The sequence below is a fragment of the Sander vitreus genome, chromosome 10 (genome assembly GCF_031162955.1).
Source record: "Sander vitreus isolate 19-12246 chromosome 10, sanVit1, whole genome shotgun sequence".
In the NCBI taxonomy this organism is placed as follows: domain Eukaryota; kingdom Metazoa; phylum Chordata; class Actinopteri; order Perciformes; family Percidae; genus Sander; species Sander vitreus.
This window is the reverse complement of record NC_135864.1, coordinates 473713-488672: the sequence shown is the minus strand read 5'-3', so window position 1 is coordinate 488672 and position 14960 is coordinate 473713. Positions and strand designations below refer to the sequence as shown.

General features: G+C 40.8%; 2 protein-coding genes across 2 annotated transcripts in view; both read right to left on the bottom strand.

Moving 5' to 3' along the window:
* Positions 1-1598, bottom strand: part of LOC144524873 (xanthine dehydrogenase/oxidase-like) — a 25087-nt gene extending 23489 nt beyond the window's left edge. The window contains exon 1 of the mRNA XM_078261387.1: positions 1552-1598. Within this exon, the coding sequence (XP_078117513.1) occupies positions 1552-1598 (47 nt within the window). The remainder of the gene's footprint in view (positions 1-1551) is intronic.
* Positions 1599-2772: 1174 nt separating this feature from the next.
* On the bottom strand, positions 2773-13240 carry LOC144524871 (NACHT, LRR and PYD domains-containing protein 3-like). The gene is made up of 12 exons (XM_078261386.1): positions 13212-13240; positions 12420-12533; positions 11104-11238; positions 9973-10077; positions 8815-8893; positions 8143-8422; positions 5852-7607; positions 5595-5768; positions 4963-5136; positions 4606-4779; positions 3492-3538; positions 2773-3368 (listed from the first exon to the last, which is right to left on the bottom strand). Exons 1-12 carry the CDS (start codon positions 13238-13240, stop codon positions 2773-2775), a joined length of 3663 nt encoding a protein of 1220 aa, XP_078117512.1.
* Between the last annotated feature and the right edge of the window lie 1720 nt (positions 13241-14960).

Sequence of the window (14960 nt, the reverse complement as noted above, 5' to 3'; positions counted from 1 at the left end):
AGATTGAAGGACGACTATAGTCATCTTTTTACGCACTAGACAGATGTACAGGGACAGCTTTAGACAGCAGTGTTCAAGATTAGAATGTCTTCCTCCTCATGGTCGTGTTTCTGCTGGAAAATGGGATATAAGGAGCTGTCATATGTTACGCGAGGCACAGATCGGCGGTCACTTTGTAACTCTGTTCATTGTTCATTGCTGTTCTTGTCATTTTTGATTGTTCTCTCTCTCTCTCTCTATATATATATATATATATATATATATATATATATAAAATAATTAAACCCTTCCACCGAATACCTAAACTTTTAATCCAGTTTGCAGCCTGTCTTTATTCTGTTTCAACAAGGTCTCTTCTTCACCCAAATTCCTCCCTCGCTGAACAGAAACTTCCACCACATTTCATATTTGTTGTCGTGTTTTCATATTTGTTGTCGTGTTTTCATATTTGCTGTCGTGTTTTCATATTTGTTGTCGTGTTTTCCTATTTGCTGTCGTGTTTTCATATTTGTTGTCGTGTTTTCATATTTGTTGTCGTGTTTTCATATTTGTTGTCGTGTTTTCCTATTTGCTGTCGTGTTTTCATATTTGTTGTCGTGTTTTCATGTTTGTTGTCGTGTTTTCATATTTGTTGTCGTGTTTTCATGTTTGCTGTCGTGTTTTCATATTTGTTGTCGTGTTTTCATATTTGCTGTCGTGTTTTCATATTTGTTGTCGTGTTTTCATATTTGTTGTCGTTTTTTCATGTTTGCTGTCGTGTTTTCCAGTTTGTTGTCGTGTTTTCATATTTGTTGTCGTGTTTTCATATTTGTTGTCGTGTTTTCATATTTGTTGTCGTGTTTTCATATTTGTTGTCGTGTTTTCATATTTGTTGTCGTGTTTTCATATTTGCTGTTGTGATTTGCACTTCAGGGCCACCGTAGCAACTGAGGCTTCATCTGACGTGAAGTATGTAATTATTTATACTTTAAACTGTTTTAAACTGTATATGTTCAAGGTTCATTTATTGTCAGTGCTTAACATGCAGCTGTAGTAGCTTTATGCTACACAAGCAAAAACAATCAAAATCAGTAGTGCATTTCAGAATTGCATTTTCTGAATGAGCATAAAGAGGAACGTAAACAGCACAATGCACTGGAGAATTCAGTCCCGTCAGCTAGTCTGCAGCATGTCTCACTAGTGAGTCAGAGGCTCCACCTGGTGGCTCAAAGCAGGAACTGATCAACATCATTTAATGAAAATGTTCTTCTGGAGGAGAAATAAATCAGTGGTTCTCAAACCTCTTTTTTGCCTGAAGCTCTTGAAAACTGGTTGATTTTTAAGGCCAAGGGAATAACCAGGGACAGGGGCCCTAGAGCTACTACTACAACTACTGATCCCATTATATAGCATCCCTATTATATTCATACATTAATCCCCAAATCCAAAATGGGATGTTCAACAGAATCAAACGCTTGATAAAAATGTAAGAATATAATAAACCCACTATCATGAATAATATTGCTGTACTCAAGTACATTTAAAACAAGTCTTAAGTTGTTGTGAATTGACCTTTCTGTCAAAAAGCCTGATTGTGTCTCAACAATGATGGTCGACATACCTCCCTTTAGCCCAGTAGCAACAACTCCAGAGAGGAACTTGTAGTCAGTATTCAACAATGTTATTGGTCTCAAACGATCCCAAATGCTTTTGTCTTCACCACATTTAGGAATCGGCGTTATTAGTCCTTGTTTCATAGATGACATCGGTTCTTTCTTCTCTATATATTACAGTAATGCTTTGAATAGTACATTTCTCACATCATTCCAAAAGAACTGATCTTAAATGTGTTGTGAGCCCGTCCGTCCCTGATGGGGGGGGTCTCTGCCTTTTTATTACCACGAGACTACAGACACGTCTCTGCTGATTGGCTATCAGCTGGAACACAGCCAATAAAAGAGAGACACGCCCACCAAACCAGAGAAAACAGAACTCAGAGCTGTTTCACACCGTTCAGAGGAAACATGTCCTTCAAGATCAAGATCAAGTCAACTTTATTATCCCCAAATGGGGCAATTGTTTCTGCAGCCAGCAGAGAACAGAAGACAGCATCTCATACACAACATAACATACGTTCATATTCCATACTCCAACGGGACAGATTACAACAAGGTATTAATGAGACCAATGCCAACAGGTACAAATGAGCTCTTCCATCTCTTGGTGTTACACCTGGGTACCAGGTACCTGCGACCAGATGGCAGCAGCCTGGATTCACAGGACAAGGTGTGACTCGGGTCAGCGAGGAAGGCTTTGGCCTTCCTTGTGACTCTGACCCTGTATAAAATGGATAACTGTACAAAGTCAATCCTCTTAACAATGCTGTTTAGTCGATGCCCTTTTTTCAAAATAAGGGACCCAAACCAGCAGATAAAAGAGAAAGTTAAAAACAGACTCAATAAAACAAAAATAAAACATTTTCATAAAAGATATATCAACATTAAATAGATTGGTCAGAAGCTAACAAAGTAATTACAGTTTCTAATGACTGATGACTCTAATGCTGCAGCTAGTAATCTGTAATAATGCATCATCATGTATTATCTGATTGTATTTATTTTTAATAATCTGAATGTGTAAAGGAACTAAAGCTGTCAGATAAGCAGCGAGGTCGTTGCTGAATGCAGCTTTTGGAGACGATGATGAAGAGCATTACATGTCATTTAGCTGTTTGGAGCAGAATGTAATCCATTCAGGAAATCATTGGTGATACCCACATTCTCCTCACTAACATCAGCTGATGATCCGGGTCAGACTCAACTGTCTGCTTCTTTTGACAGGAGACTCTCCGTCCTCCACAGGACTCAGAGACACTGAGGAACCATATGACCTGGACCAGAACCTGAACCCAGGATAGAGAGGCTGAGTGAATGTGGTGTTGAAGGTGTGGAGGTGGATCAGTGAGTCAGAGGAGACTGAGTAGAAGGACAGAGAGCCAGCAGGAACGTCCACATACACTGCTACTCTATCAGAGACAGAGGAGGAGGAGATGGATGTTCTTCTCTTATTGTGCCAGACATAGTAACCACGATCAGAGCAGTTCAGACTCCAGGACTGATCATTACGTCCAAACACACAGTCAACACTGTCGCCTCTCCTCCTGATTCCTCTGTAACTCACTGATATATCAACATCTCCTCTCCTCTTGACCTCCCAGTAACAGCGACCAGTCAGACCATCTCTACACAGCAGCTGAGGCCAGGAGTCAAACCTCTCTGGATGATCAGGATATGGCTGCTCCCCCATCACAAATGTCACCTTCCTGTTGTTGTCAGACAGTTTGAGTTTTCTGTACATTGTGTTTGTGTCGACTGTGAGTTCACAGGAATCTGACGGAGAGAAGGAGACACAACACAGCTGCAGTTATTAACCAATCAGCACTTTGATGATGACATCAGAGGGTTGAATGAGTGATGTCACAGTTCCATGAATGAAATGTAAAACAGACTTACACTTCCTCAGACCTGGTGTCAACCATCTGACTCCAGCAGGCTCCACCCTGAAAGGAGGAGGGGGGGGGGGGGCATTACATCTCTCTCACACATTATTATACACTGATGAAGGAACAGTCTGAAAGCTGGAGAAATACATCTCAAAACTCCTGTCCTGAGGTCAGTAGGTTCAAGGTTCAGTTTTAATGTACATGGACCTTTCTCTGTAAAGATTAAAATAGCTTGTAAAACATCAGGCCTGTTGTCCACAGTGAATCTATGAACATAATATTATATTATTATAACAGAATATTTGTGCTGCACTGAGGTCACTTGAATGTAAAAAAAGGTTGTAGGACCTTAAAGACAAATCAATAAATAAAAAAGGAACATGAATCTCACAGATATGTATTGATATGACACACAGAGCAATACAAGCTAAGCTAATCTCCTGTCTAAAACACTTTTCATATGTCTTGTCAAAGTCAAACTGTGAAGAAATAAACTGGGCCCTGTAGAAAGGCATTTTCTATGGGCCCCTCCCCGCATCCACAGCTATTCATTCTAGCATCTTTTTGGGCCCTACTCACATGAGGGCCCTGGGTACTCAGTCTCCTTTTCCCCCCCAGCTTCAACGCAGCGTAAAAAACTCCTTAAACTAATGTCCATCTCGCAAACATATCCGTCTCTGCAGTCATCTCAACCACTCGACTCCAGCAACAGGAAGTAACACACACACAGACCTTTTTCTCTGTGACCAAATGTTTTGTCGGTTCTTCAAAAAACAAAAACACCACTAAATGTTGGGTTAAAATGCGTTGTAACTCGCATTACTGGAGATTGTAACGGGTATAATCGTACCAACATTTTATTAGTAATGTGTTATATTACTGCGTTACAGCCAAAAGGAATACATTACTTTAATTGCGTTACTTATGTAATGCATTACTCCCAACACTGGTGATGAATTACTATAAATATATAACTAAATGAAAGACAGTTTCTTTAAATGACAGATATCTGTCCAAACTGCAGCGATCTTCAACAACAGTGAATTATGATTTTAGTTGCTGGAGATGTTCTCCTTGGAGACCTCCTACACAAATATTTCCTTTTCGTTCATTAGTGTTTGTACCTGAGAGTTTCCAGTCTCCAGAGTGGATCCTTAAGTCCAGCCGACAGCAGCTTCACTCCTGAGTCTCCTGGATGATTGTAGCTCAGGTCCAGCGCTCTCAGATGGGAGGGGTTGGAGCTCAGCGCTGAGACCAGAGAAGAACAGCCTTCCTCTGAGATCAGACAGCCTGACAGACTGCAAACACACAGAACAACACAAGTCACATGATCTGTGGATACTGTTGGGTTACATTAACATTATCACTGATACTTTCTACTCACAATCAAACACCCACTAATGTCCATCAACAATCTCACATTACTGGTAGCTCTCTGATTCCTCTGAAGCTCTCTGTTGAACAGGTTGTTGAATCCTTACCTGAGAGTCTCCAGTGTGCAGTGTGGACTCTGAAGTCCAGCCGATAGCAGCTTCCCTCCTGAATCCTTCAGGTTGTTGTTACTCAGGTCCAGCTCTCTCAGACTAGAGGACTGGGAGCTGATAACTGAGGACAGAGCTTCACAGCTTCTCTCTGACAGATTACAGACACTCAGCCTGAAGAGACAATAATGAACAAGAAGATAAACCAGTATTATTAAAATGTAAAAATAGTATAGGTCAAGTCTGGACTTGCCATTTCCTGCATGTCATCCTCCCACTCTCTCCCCTTTCCTGTCTCTCTTCAGCTGTTCTAAATAAAAGGAAAAAGTCCTAAAATAGTTTAAAAAAAAAAAGCTACATGCTGAAAATGTGGATGGCGCAACAAGGCTATTTAGCAGAGCCACCCCTGCTGCGTCGTAGCTAAGCATCGCCCAAGACGATTGGGATTGGTTTGAAGTTCCAACAACAGGGTGAGAAAAAGACTTACAAAACAACTTAAAACATGTTCATGGGAAGAGATTGAAACTAAATGAACACACCTGAGAGACAATCTTAGGCACATTATGAGTTTATCCGTTAAGGTAAATCAGTATTTAGGTGACCATCAGTTGAACAGGTTGATGAAGCCTGACCTGAGAGTCTCCAGTGTGCAGTGTGGACTCTGAAGTCCAGCCGACAGCAGCTTCCCTCCTGAATCCTGCAGGTTGTTGTTACTCAGGTCCAGCTCTCTCATACTAGAGGACTGGGAGCTGAGAACTGAGGACAGAGCTTCACAGCTTCTCTCTGACAGGTTACAGCCACTCAGCCTGAAGAAACGGTAATGAAGAAAAAGGAATCAAGAAGTTGAAAAGACAGCAGAGCATATGAATCCAACTATTGCTGTACTTACAGAGCTTTTTTGGAAGCTTTGACCACTGGCAGCAGCCTTAGAAGAGCCTCCTCTGAAGCAGAGTATTTCTTCAGGTCGAACACATCCAGATCTTCTTCTGATGACAGTAAGATGAAGACCAGAGCTGACCACTGAGCAGGAGACAGTTTATATCTGGAGAGACTTCCTGATCTCAGGGCCTGTTGGATCTGCTCCACTAGAGAACGATCATTCAGTTCATTCAGACAGTGGAACAGATTGATGCTTCTCTCTGGAGACAGATTCTCATCCATCTTCTTCTTGATGTACTTGACTGTTTCCTGATTGGTCTGTGAACTACTTCCTGTCTTTGTTAGCAGACCTCGCAGGAGATTCTGATTGGACTGAAGAGAAAGACCAAGGAGGAAGCGGAGGAACAAGTCCAGGTGTCCATTTGGACTCTGTAAGGCATTGTCCACTGCACTCTGGTAGAATTGTGTTGATGTTGTTTGTTCTCCTGACATCAGGTTGACTTCAGAGTTGGTGAACGTCAGATGGACATGAAGAGCAGCCAGAAACTCCTGAACACTCAGATGGATGAAGCTGAACACCTTGTCCTGGTACAGACCACTCTCCTCTTTAAAGATCTGTGTGAACACTCCTGAGTACACTGAGGCTGCTGTGATATCGATGCCACACTCTGTCAGGTCTGATTCATAGAAGATCAGGTGGCCTTTCTGCAGCTGCTCAAAAGCCAGTGTTCCCAGAGACTCGATCATCTTCCTGGTGTCTGGACTCCAGGGTGATTCTGTTTCAGGTTTTTCATGAAACTTGACGTTCATCCGTTTGGCCTGAACCACCAGGAAGTGGATATACACCTCAGTCAGAGTTTTGGGCAGTTCTCCTCCCTCTCTGGTCTTCAACACCTTCTTTAGAACTGCAGCAGTGATCCAGCAGAAGACTGGGATGTGGCACATGATGTGGAGGCTTCGTGATGTCTTGATGTGGGAGATGATTCTGCTGGCCTGCTCCTCATCTGTGAATCTCTTCCTGAAGTACTTCTCCTTCTGTGGGTCAGTGAACCCTCTGATCTCTGTCACCATGTCAACACACTCAGGAGGGATCTGATCGGCTGCTGCAGGTCGTGTGGTTATCCAGAGGCGAGCAGAGGGAAGCAGTTTCCCCCTGATGAGGTTTGTCAGCAGCACACCCACTGAGGTGGACTCTGTAACGTCAGTCAGGATTTTTGTGTTGTGGAAGTCCAGAGGAAGTCGACACTCATCCAGACCGTCAAAGATGAACACAACCTGGAACTCCTCAAACCTGCAGATTCCTGCTTCTTTGATTTCACTAAAGAAGTGATGAACAAGTTCCACCAAGCTGTACTTTCCCTCTTTCAGAACATTCAGCTCTCTGAAGGTGAATGGAAATGTGAACTGGATGTCCTGGTTGGCTTTGTCTTCAGCCCAGTCCAGAGTGAACTTCTGTGTTAAGACAGTTTTCCCGATGCCAGCCACTCCCATTGTCATCACTGTTCTGATTGGTTCATCTCTTCCAGGTGAGGCTTTAAATATGTCTTCACATGTGATTGTTGTTTCTGGTCTGTCTGGTTTCCAGGATGCTGTTTCAATCTGTCTGACCTCATGTTCAGCATTGACCCCTCCCTCTGTGATGTGGATCTCTGTGAACATCTGATTCAGAGGGATTTTGTTTCCTGCTTTCGCAATTCCCTCAAACACACGCTGGAACATCTTATGTAAGTTGGATTTGACTTTTCGCTGGCATGCAGCAAGAATCTCTGAATGAATAAAACAATGAAATCAATGAAGGTTTGTTCTGGTGAATGTGAGTGTGCACATTTCTGTATTCATGAAGTCTATTCAGCCCGATGTCCTGAATATGTTAACTATTGTAAAATGACTTAGTATTCCTCAAAAACATCTGATATGTTGGGTGTCTCAGTCAAACATCTATGAACTCTTCAGTGTCCAAATAAGCCAGAAGGTATATGACTTAATTACATAGTTAGCTTGGGCAATTAATATTGCCCAAGCAGTATCTTACAGTGACATCAGTGTGTGCAAATTTTAACCAGCAGAGTAAACTGAAAAGTCTGACTTTGTGTCATCATTTTTTATTCTCGGAGACACTTTAAATTTAGTTTCTCTTGTGGATGTTTGGTAGCTTGTTCTGTTGTTGTCAACACAACATATGCATCTTTGTAGATAAGAGGGAGACATTGGTGACAAAGGTAATCTTTGTTGAAGACTGTGATATATAAGTTTGATCTTTGTTACATCCTTTTTTTTAAATTCATAATGATTTTGACTTACCTTCAGGGTCTGTGATGATGTTTGATAAATTCTCCACCAGATCATTTTGATTGATCTTCACTAAAACTATTCTGGTCACATTAATAGTGTTTGTACTGTAGGTCTGGAACATTGTATCCACTGTGTTCACCCTGTTTACATTCTCCAGTTTACTCTTTGGGATTGCCAGGAAGTCTTTTAGGACTCCCTGCAGGTACCACTTAAATTTTTCAAAGTCGTCGGTTCCCAAATTTTCTAAAATTCCCAAGACGACTTCTTGAGGCGTCTCCATCTTTTGTCCCTGTAAAGATCCAAAAGATACCAAATTGAACACTGTCACTAACAGAAATTTTTTCGGGAGTTTAAAAATACTCAGATCATCAAGACAGACCAGTTTTGTCGATTATGTTATGACATTTGTGTACAACAAACAAATAACAATTCAAGATTCCTTCATGGATCATTATATAATGGTAATTAATAAACCAAAAGTAAAGATTCTGATTTCATTCGATTCTCACACTGATCCATGCTGCTGAAGGCAGCCTTTCATCTATGAATGAAATCAAACTGAAATCATGGAAGCAAACATCAGATCCATGTTGGACAGACTGACAATCCTCTGGTCTATAAAGTGCACCAGATGATTCTGAACAAGGTAGATGTAAAAGTAGTTGTTGTACATGTACAGACCATAAATATGGAGTCCAGGTGTGGTTGATGCTGCTGGGCAGACTGACCACTGGGAACTTCTGAGATCTCCTGGTTCACTCTGTGGAGGAATCAGGAAGAATTAGCTCACAGTATGCAATGGTGAAGTCTCTTCAATTGGCCTCAAAAAAAGTTACTGTCCCAGATGAAGGAGTTCAAGTATCTCAGGTTTCCTCCTGTTCATTATGTACATCCTTTCTTTGGGAGAGATCCACCATCATGGCCTCTGTATCCACTGCTAGGCAGACACCACTCAACTCTTACTCTCCTCCAAAACAAGAGCCACCCACTCCACTATAACCACCTGCCTTGCAGACATTTAAACATGGATGCAACAGAACCTCCTCAAACGCAACTGCAATGAATCTGAACTCCTCATCATTGGTTCAAACTACTTCACCCGCTCCACCCAGACCTCAACATCAACGGCTCCATCGTCATCCTCCACCCTTGTCCACGACTTCGGAATCACCCTCAAGCCCACCCTATTGTTCCTACCCCAAGTTAACCAGGTTACGAAATCCGCCTTTTTACACCTCAAGAACATTGACCGCCTCCAGCCGTCCCTGCCCTCTGCCGCTGCTGAAACACTTATCCATGCCCTCATGATCTCCAGACGCGCCTAATGCAGTAGCATCATCTATGGTACAAGACCCTCAATAAACAGCTGCTCCCCCTCCCTCTGGCACACCTTCACCAATCACATCCAAAAGCCTTCTTTGGAGGTTTCTGGGAACAATTAGAGATTTTATATATATCTATCTCTGTGTAGTAATCATTCTTGTACATATGGAATATGTAACAGAGTGGAGGCAAAGTCTCTTCACTGAGAGAACCGAGGTAACAATGTAACTGAATGTCTTCTCTTGGTTTGTTTGAACAAACGTAGTGTGAACACAAAACAAGTGAATATTGGGCTGAACCAAATCTAAAACAACAGAAAATATTGTCTGATGAGAACAACTCAATATTAGAACAAAACATGAGTACACGGCAGAGTTTTGCTCTAAAACTGAGCTACAACACCAGAGAACGATGTCCCAAAGCTGAACAGGTTGGAAAGATAATCAACAGTGTTTGATGGATCAGACCAACTGGAAGGCAGCACAGTTTCTTTTGTTCTCAGTTTTAAATCCTCACCTTTGATCAACAGAGTGACGTCCATCTTTGATGTTTATAGACCAACCCATAGCCTGGTCACTCCTCATGGACACACAGCTGGGTTCTGGTTCTTCCAGCTTACTCCTAATAGAAACACATAAAAACTGAATATAATGTACCCAGAACACTGTGCACTGTAAGAAAAGGTACACCATATCTACTCAATAAAAATGAGGCAACAGATTACAAGCAATATGATTTAATTAATTAAATTTCACAAGGTTCGGTATTGAGTAAATATTAATTAAACGAGACCCTTAATAGTTATCCATTTAATATGAGTAGATTTGAATAGAAAACAGTACATAATTAATTATAACATAAACAAAAATATTTAGTTGTTTTGAAAAAGATAATCATTACGTTACATTAATATATAGCCTTGCTAACAGAAACCAACTTTGTGTTGCTGCTGAGTCTCTTTGTCTGTGATAACTCATTTTATATTGTAATATACCACTACATGCGTTCTTCTTACTAGCCCAGTGATAACTAAAGAAGTTTTCTTACCTTAGTCAACCAGTTACATTTTGCTTGTATAATAAAAATAATGCTTCTTTTATTTAACTACAATGGGTGGATTTTATTCCAAATATGTTTATTTGAAATTTAATTAAATATTTGCCTCAAAATCAAAAACACAATTATATTGAATATGTTTTACCTAATACATTAATTCAAACCTACATGACCACAGAATCATTTCTTACAGTGTGCAAAAATGGGTTGTTTATACATTTCAAACAATATTTGCTCATTGTTTTGTCATGCCATCCAGGAGAACAGTTTTAAAGGTACAGAGTGAATCCATGTGTAACACACAGCTGGGCTGCATCTTGTAGACCACTATGAGATATGCATGGTAAGGAGCTGGTTGCTTGTGGGTTGCCCCCTGCTGTTCTGTTATTCTTGGCAAGGCCACCTGCCCTAGTAAAGGATAATGGGTGGCCTGCTTGCTGAAGTCCAGTTCAGACCAAAGATTCTGGACGAGACGAGTTGAAACTTGCAGATACTTGCATTGCTCCGGTCTGCAGCGTTCTGAAAGCTGCCAGTTTACAACAATGACACAAATGAGAATCTGACACACTCTGTTGTGTTTTAAATCCTCACCTTGGATCAATAGAGTGAAGTCCATCTTTCAAGGTCTCAGGCCAATCCTTAGACCAGTCACTCTTCATGGACACACAGCTTGGTTCAGGTCCAGGTCCAGGTCCAGCAGACTCAGGTGTGAGCTGCTGCTCTGGGCTTCAACACAACGCAGATAGAGGTTGAGTGTGAATAATGGTGGTGATAGTGGGAAATCATTTCCTATGCATATTCTTTCCATGTCTTATATGATGATAGTTGTTATTCTAGATATCATGGTAATGTCCCGTATGTGCAGGTAACTTTAGACTGTAGTGAGAAAGGATGACAGCTGGACAGTGTTGGAATGTAACAAAGTACAAATACTTTGCTACTGTACTTAAGTAGAATTTTCACGTATCTGAACTTTACTTTGTTATATATATTTCCAGAAAGTTTTACTTTTACTCCAGTACATTTCCTAAATAAAATGTATACTTTTACTCCACTAAACTGGTAATACTTCTAAAATACTATATCTATGAATCTCATTATATGGTGCTGATAACTTCATTTCTGTCAGATGGTTGTTTTTGTTTAAAATCTATTTAAAAATCATCTTTTGACCGGTCGCTCTTAAAAGACCAACAGCTGGGTTCAGGTTCAGGTTCAGGTTCAGGAGACTCTGGTCTCTGCTGCTGGATCCTGAAACAAACCAGCCAGATTTCCGTGAAATGAAATGATCAGGAAGTGTTAACACCGCATTACGTGGTGGTGGCACGGAATGTGTGCACCACAGAAAACAATGCCAATGTAAAGTCAATGAGAAGATGACGTAGCATTAGGAGCGACTACGGTAGCGAGTAGCAGTATGAAAGCCCAAAAATCCGCATAGGGAGTGAGGTTAGTTGGGGTGGTGGATGGGTCAAACAACAAAGGACTTTCACCCAGGAGACTGGGGATTGTTTCCCGCGTGTCACATTTGCTAAAGTCGCTTTCTTCTTTTCCTAAACCCAACCATCTCGTTCTTCGTGCGTGTCACGGAAACGTTAGCCCACCCACAACCTTCTCCTTAACTTAAGGGACCGTGTTTCTTTCACGGAGTTCTGTGAGATCAGGTTGAACAAACAGATAAATGGGCATATCAAAAAAATCTTTTAACACAGACAACAACAGTTTTTATATCAAATATTAGTAATGTTTGTCAGTTTTTAATTCTTACCTTCCATCAGCAGATAGCCTAAAGAAAAAGAGAAAGCAGCATTGAATACTACTGATAAGAACTGATACTTATACCAATTATAATAATACAACAGGCTATATACATAACTATTAACAACTGAATGCTAATAATGACTTACTTTTTGTCAGAAACACATTTTAAATCCAAAAAACAATCCTTTGACCGGTCACACTTGAAGGACCCACAGCTGAGTTCAGGATCAGGTTCAGGTTCAGCAGACTCTGGTCTGGTCCTGATAGAAAAACATTTATTGAAGATCACATGTTCAGTTAAAGACTCCCTGCATAGCATAACTGAAAATATATAATTAAGATAAATAAGGTATATAAGCCTAATTATTAAAAACAAATGCCAATAATGACTTACTTTCAGACAGAAATACGATTAAAATCATTGAAAATATCCTTAATAAGATTCTACTGTAATAAGATGCCACAGGAGTTGGTTCTTTCAAATGTTTGTTAATGTTGCTGACTTCATAAAGTAAATGAAACCATTTCACAGCCGCTGCTATGACCACTCAGCTCCCTAGTTCACTCAGAGCTGTGGGGCTCTGCCATTGAGAGGCTAATAAATAATAAAAAGAGACATAAAAGCAGGAATGTCTGTAGTAATAGTACAGTGTAGTGTAGTAATATCATTCATACTGGTTTTATGAAACTAATAATAAGGTTATTGTATACCGGTGGCCACCTTTTCCAGGTACCAGCGGGGAACAGAGAGCCGGGCTGGTCTGAGACATCACTCAGATCAGATTATAAAACCAGGTGAAAACAGGGCCATAGATATCCCAGCGTGCACCTGGACAACAGGCTACAGTGGGCTGGAAACAGAGACCCTCTACAAGAAGACCACACACCCAATGAGACAACACTGCTTCTAGTTTGTTGGAGGTTTCAGAACAACTCACCTCCATCTTCTCCTCCTGTCCATTTCCATTCTCCCCCTCACCATTTCAATTCTCCTCTTCATTTCAGTTCGCTCTCTTACACTTTTCATTGTTTTAATCTCCCTTACAGGTCGCCTTGTTTTTTAAAGTAGTGGTGTCTCCATGGACCGGACACTCTTCATGGACAGGGTCTGGTCTCTGATGGTTCCTGTTAGAAAGAGAGGAAGACCACTTTTTAATCTCCAGAACCGGAAGCTGCTGGAGAAACTAGAAGCTATGAAGCAGAAAATAAAGTCTGAATCTCTTCACTGAACGATTTCTGCTCTCTGCTCATCCTGCTCTGTCATTCGTTATCTTTCTGGGAGAACAGGAACATTGTGAAGACTCCAGGACTAATGTCATCGTTCTGTCCTCTAATGGAGATGACAATAAATCTCACCTTTCTGTCCTGTGTATCGAATGTAAAAACAGAATTTAAAGTGGAGCTTTTGCATGAGTCTTTGAGGAGAAACTCTGTCCATTAACACTTCACTCAACACTGAAAAGTCTCACTTACCAAAGGTTGAACATCTGCGTCCCAACACGGGACAAAGTGTGGACAAAACTAACTGGAGAGATTGACTTTGACCTTTAATCTCCATGCTCTGAATATGTCTACGGAGCTCAAGCTACAGCTCTTTATGAGGCATTATAAACTCTAGAAACACGCACGCAGTACTTCCTGCTCTCTTTGTGCTGCTACAACACCGGAGTTTGTTCTCTGGAGATAACGCTTTTTCTAATCTTAGAATGGAGGATTTACTGCAGCACGTTGAACTCCATGGACTCATAAACTGGGAAATCATTTCTTCATTTTTCATCCGAAATACAAGAATTAAACATTGACAATAAAAACTAACATGGTGACATCAGCAGTGGTGTGAAGTAACTAAGTACATATAATCAAGTACGGCACTAAGGAACATTTCAGAGTTTGTTGTACTTTTAGTATTTCCATATTGTTACTTCCTACTTTGACTGCACTACATTTATCTGACAGTTATAGTTACTAGTTACTCTCCAGACTAGTTACTAGTTACTCTCCAGACTAGTTACTCTACAGACTAGTTACTCTCCAGACTAGTTACTCTACAGACTAGTTACTAGTTACTCTACAGACTAGTTACTCTCCAGACTAGTTACTCTCCAGACTAGTTACTCTACAGACTAGTTACTAGTTACTCTACAGACTAGTTACTCCACAGACTAGTTACTAGTTACTCTCCAGACTAGTTACTCTACAGACTAGTTACTCTCCAGACTAGTTACTCTACAGACTAGTTACTAGTTACTCTCCAGACTAGTTACTTTCCAGACTAGTTACTCTACAGACTAGTTACTAGTTACTCTACAGACTAGTTACTAGTTACTCTCCAGACTAGTTACTCTACAGACTAGTTACTAGTTACTCTCCAGACTAGTTACTCTACAGACTAGTTACTAGTTACTCTCCAGACTAGTTACTCTACAGACTAGTTACTCTCCAGACTAGTTACTCTACAGACTAGTTACTAGTTACTCTACAGACTAGTTACTCTCCAGACTAGTTACTCTACAGACTAGTTACTAGTTACTCTACAGACTAGTTACTCTCCAGACTAGTTACTCTACAGACTAGTTACTAGTTACTCTCCAGACTAGTTACTCTACAGACTAGTTACTAGTTACTCCACAGACTAGTTACTAGTTACTCTCCAGACTAGTTACTCTCCAGACTAGTTACTCTCCAGA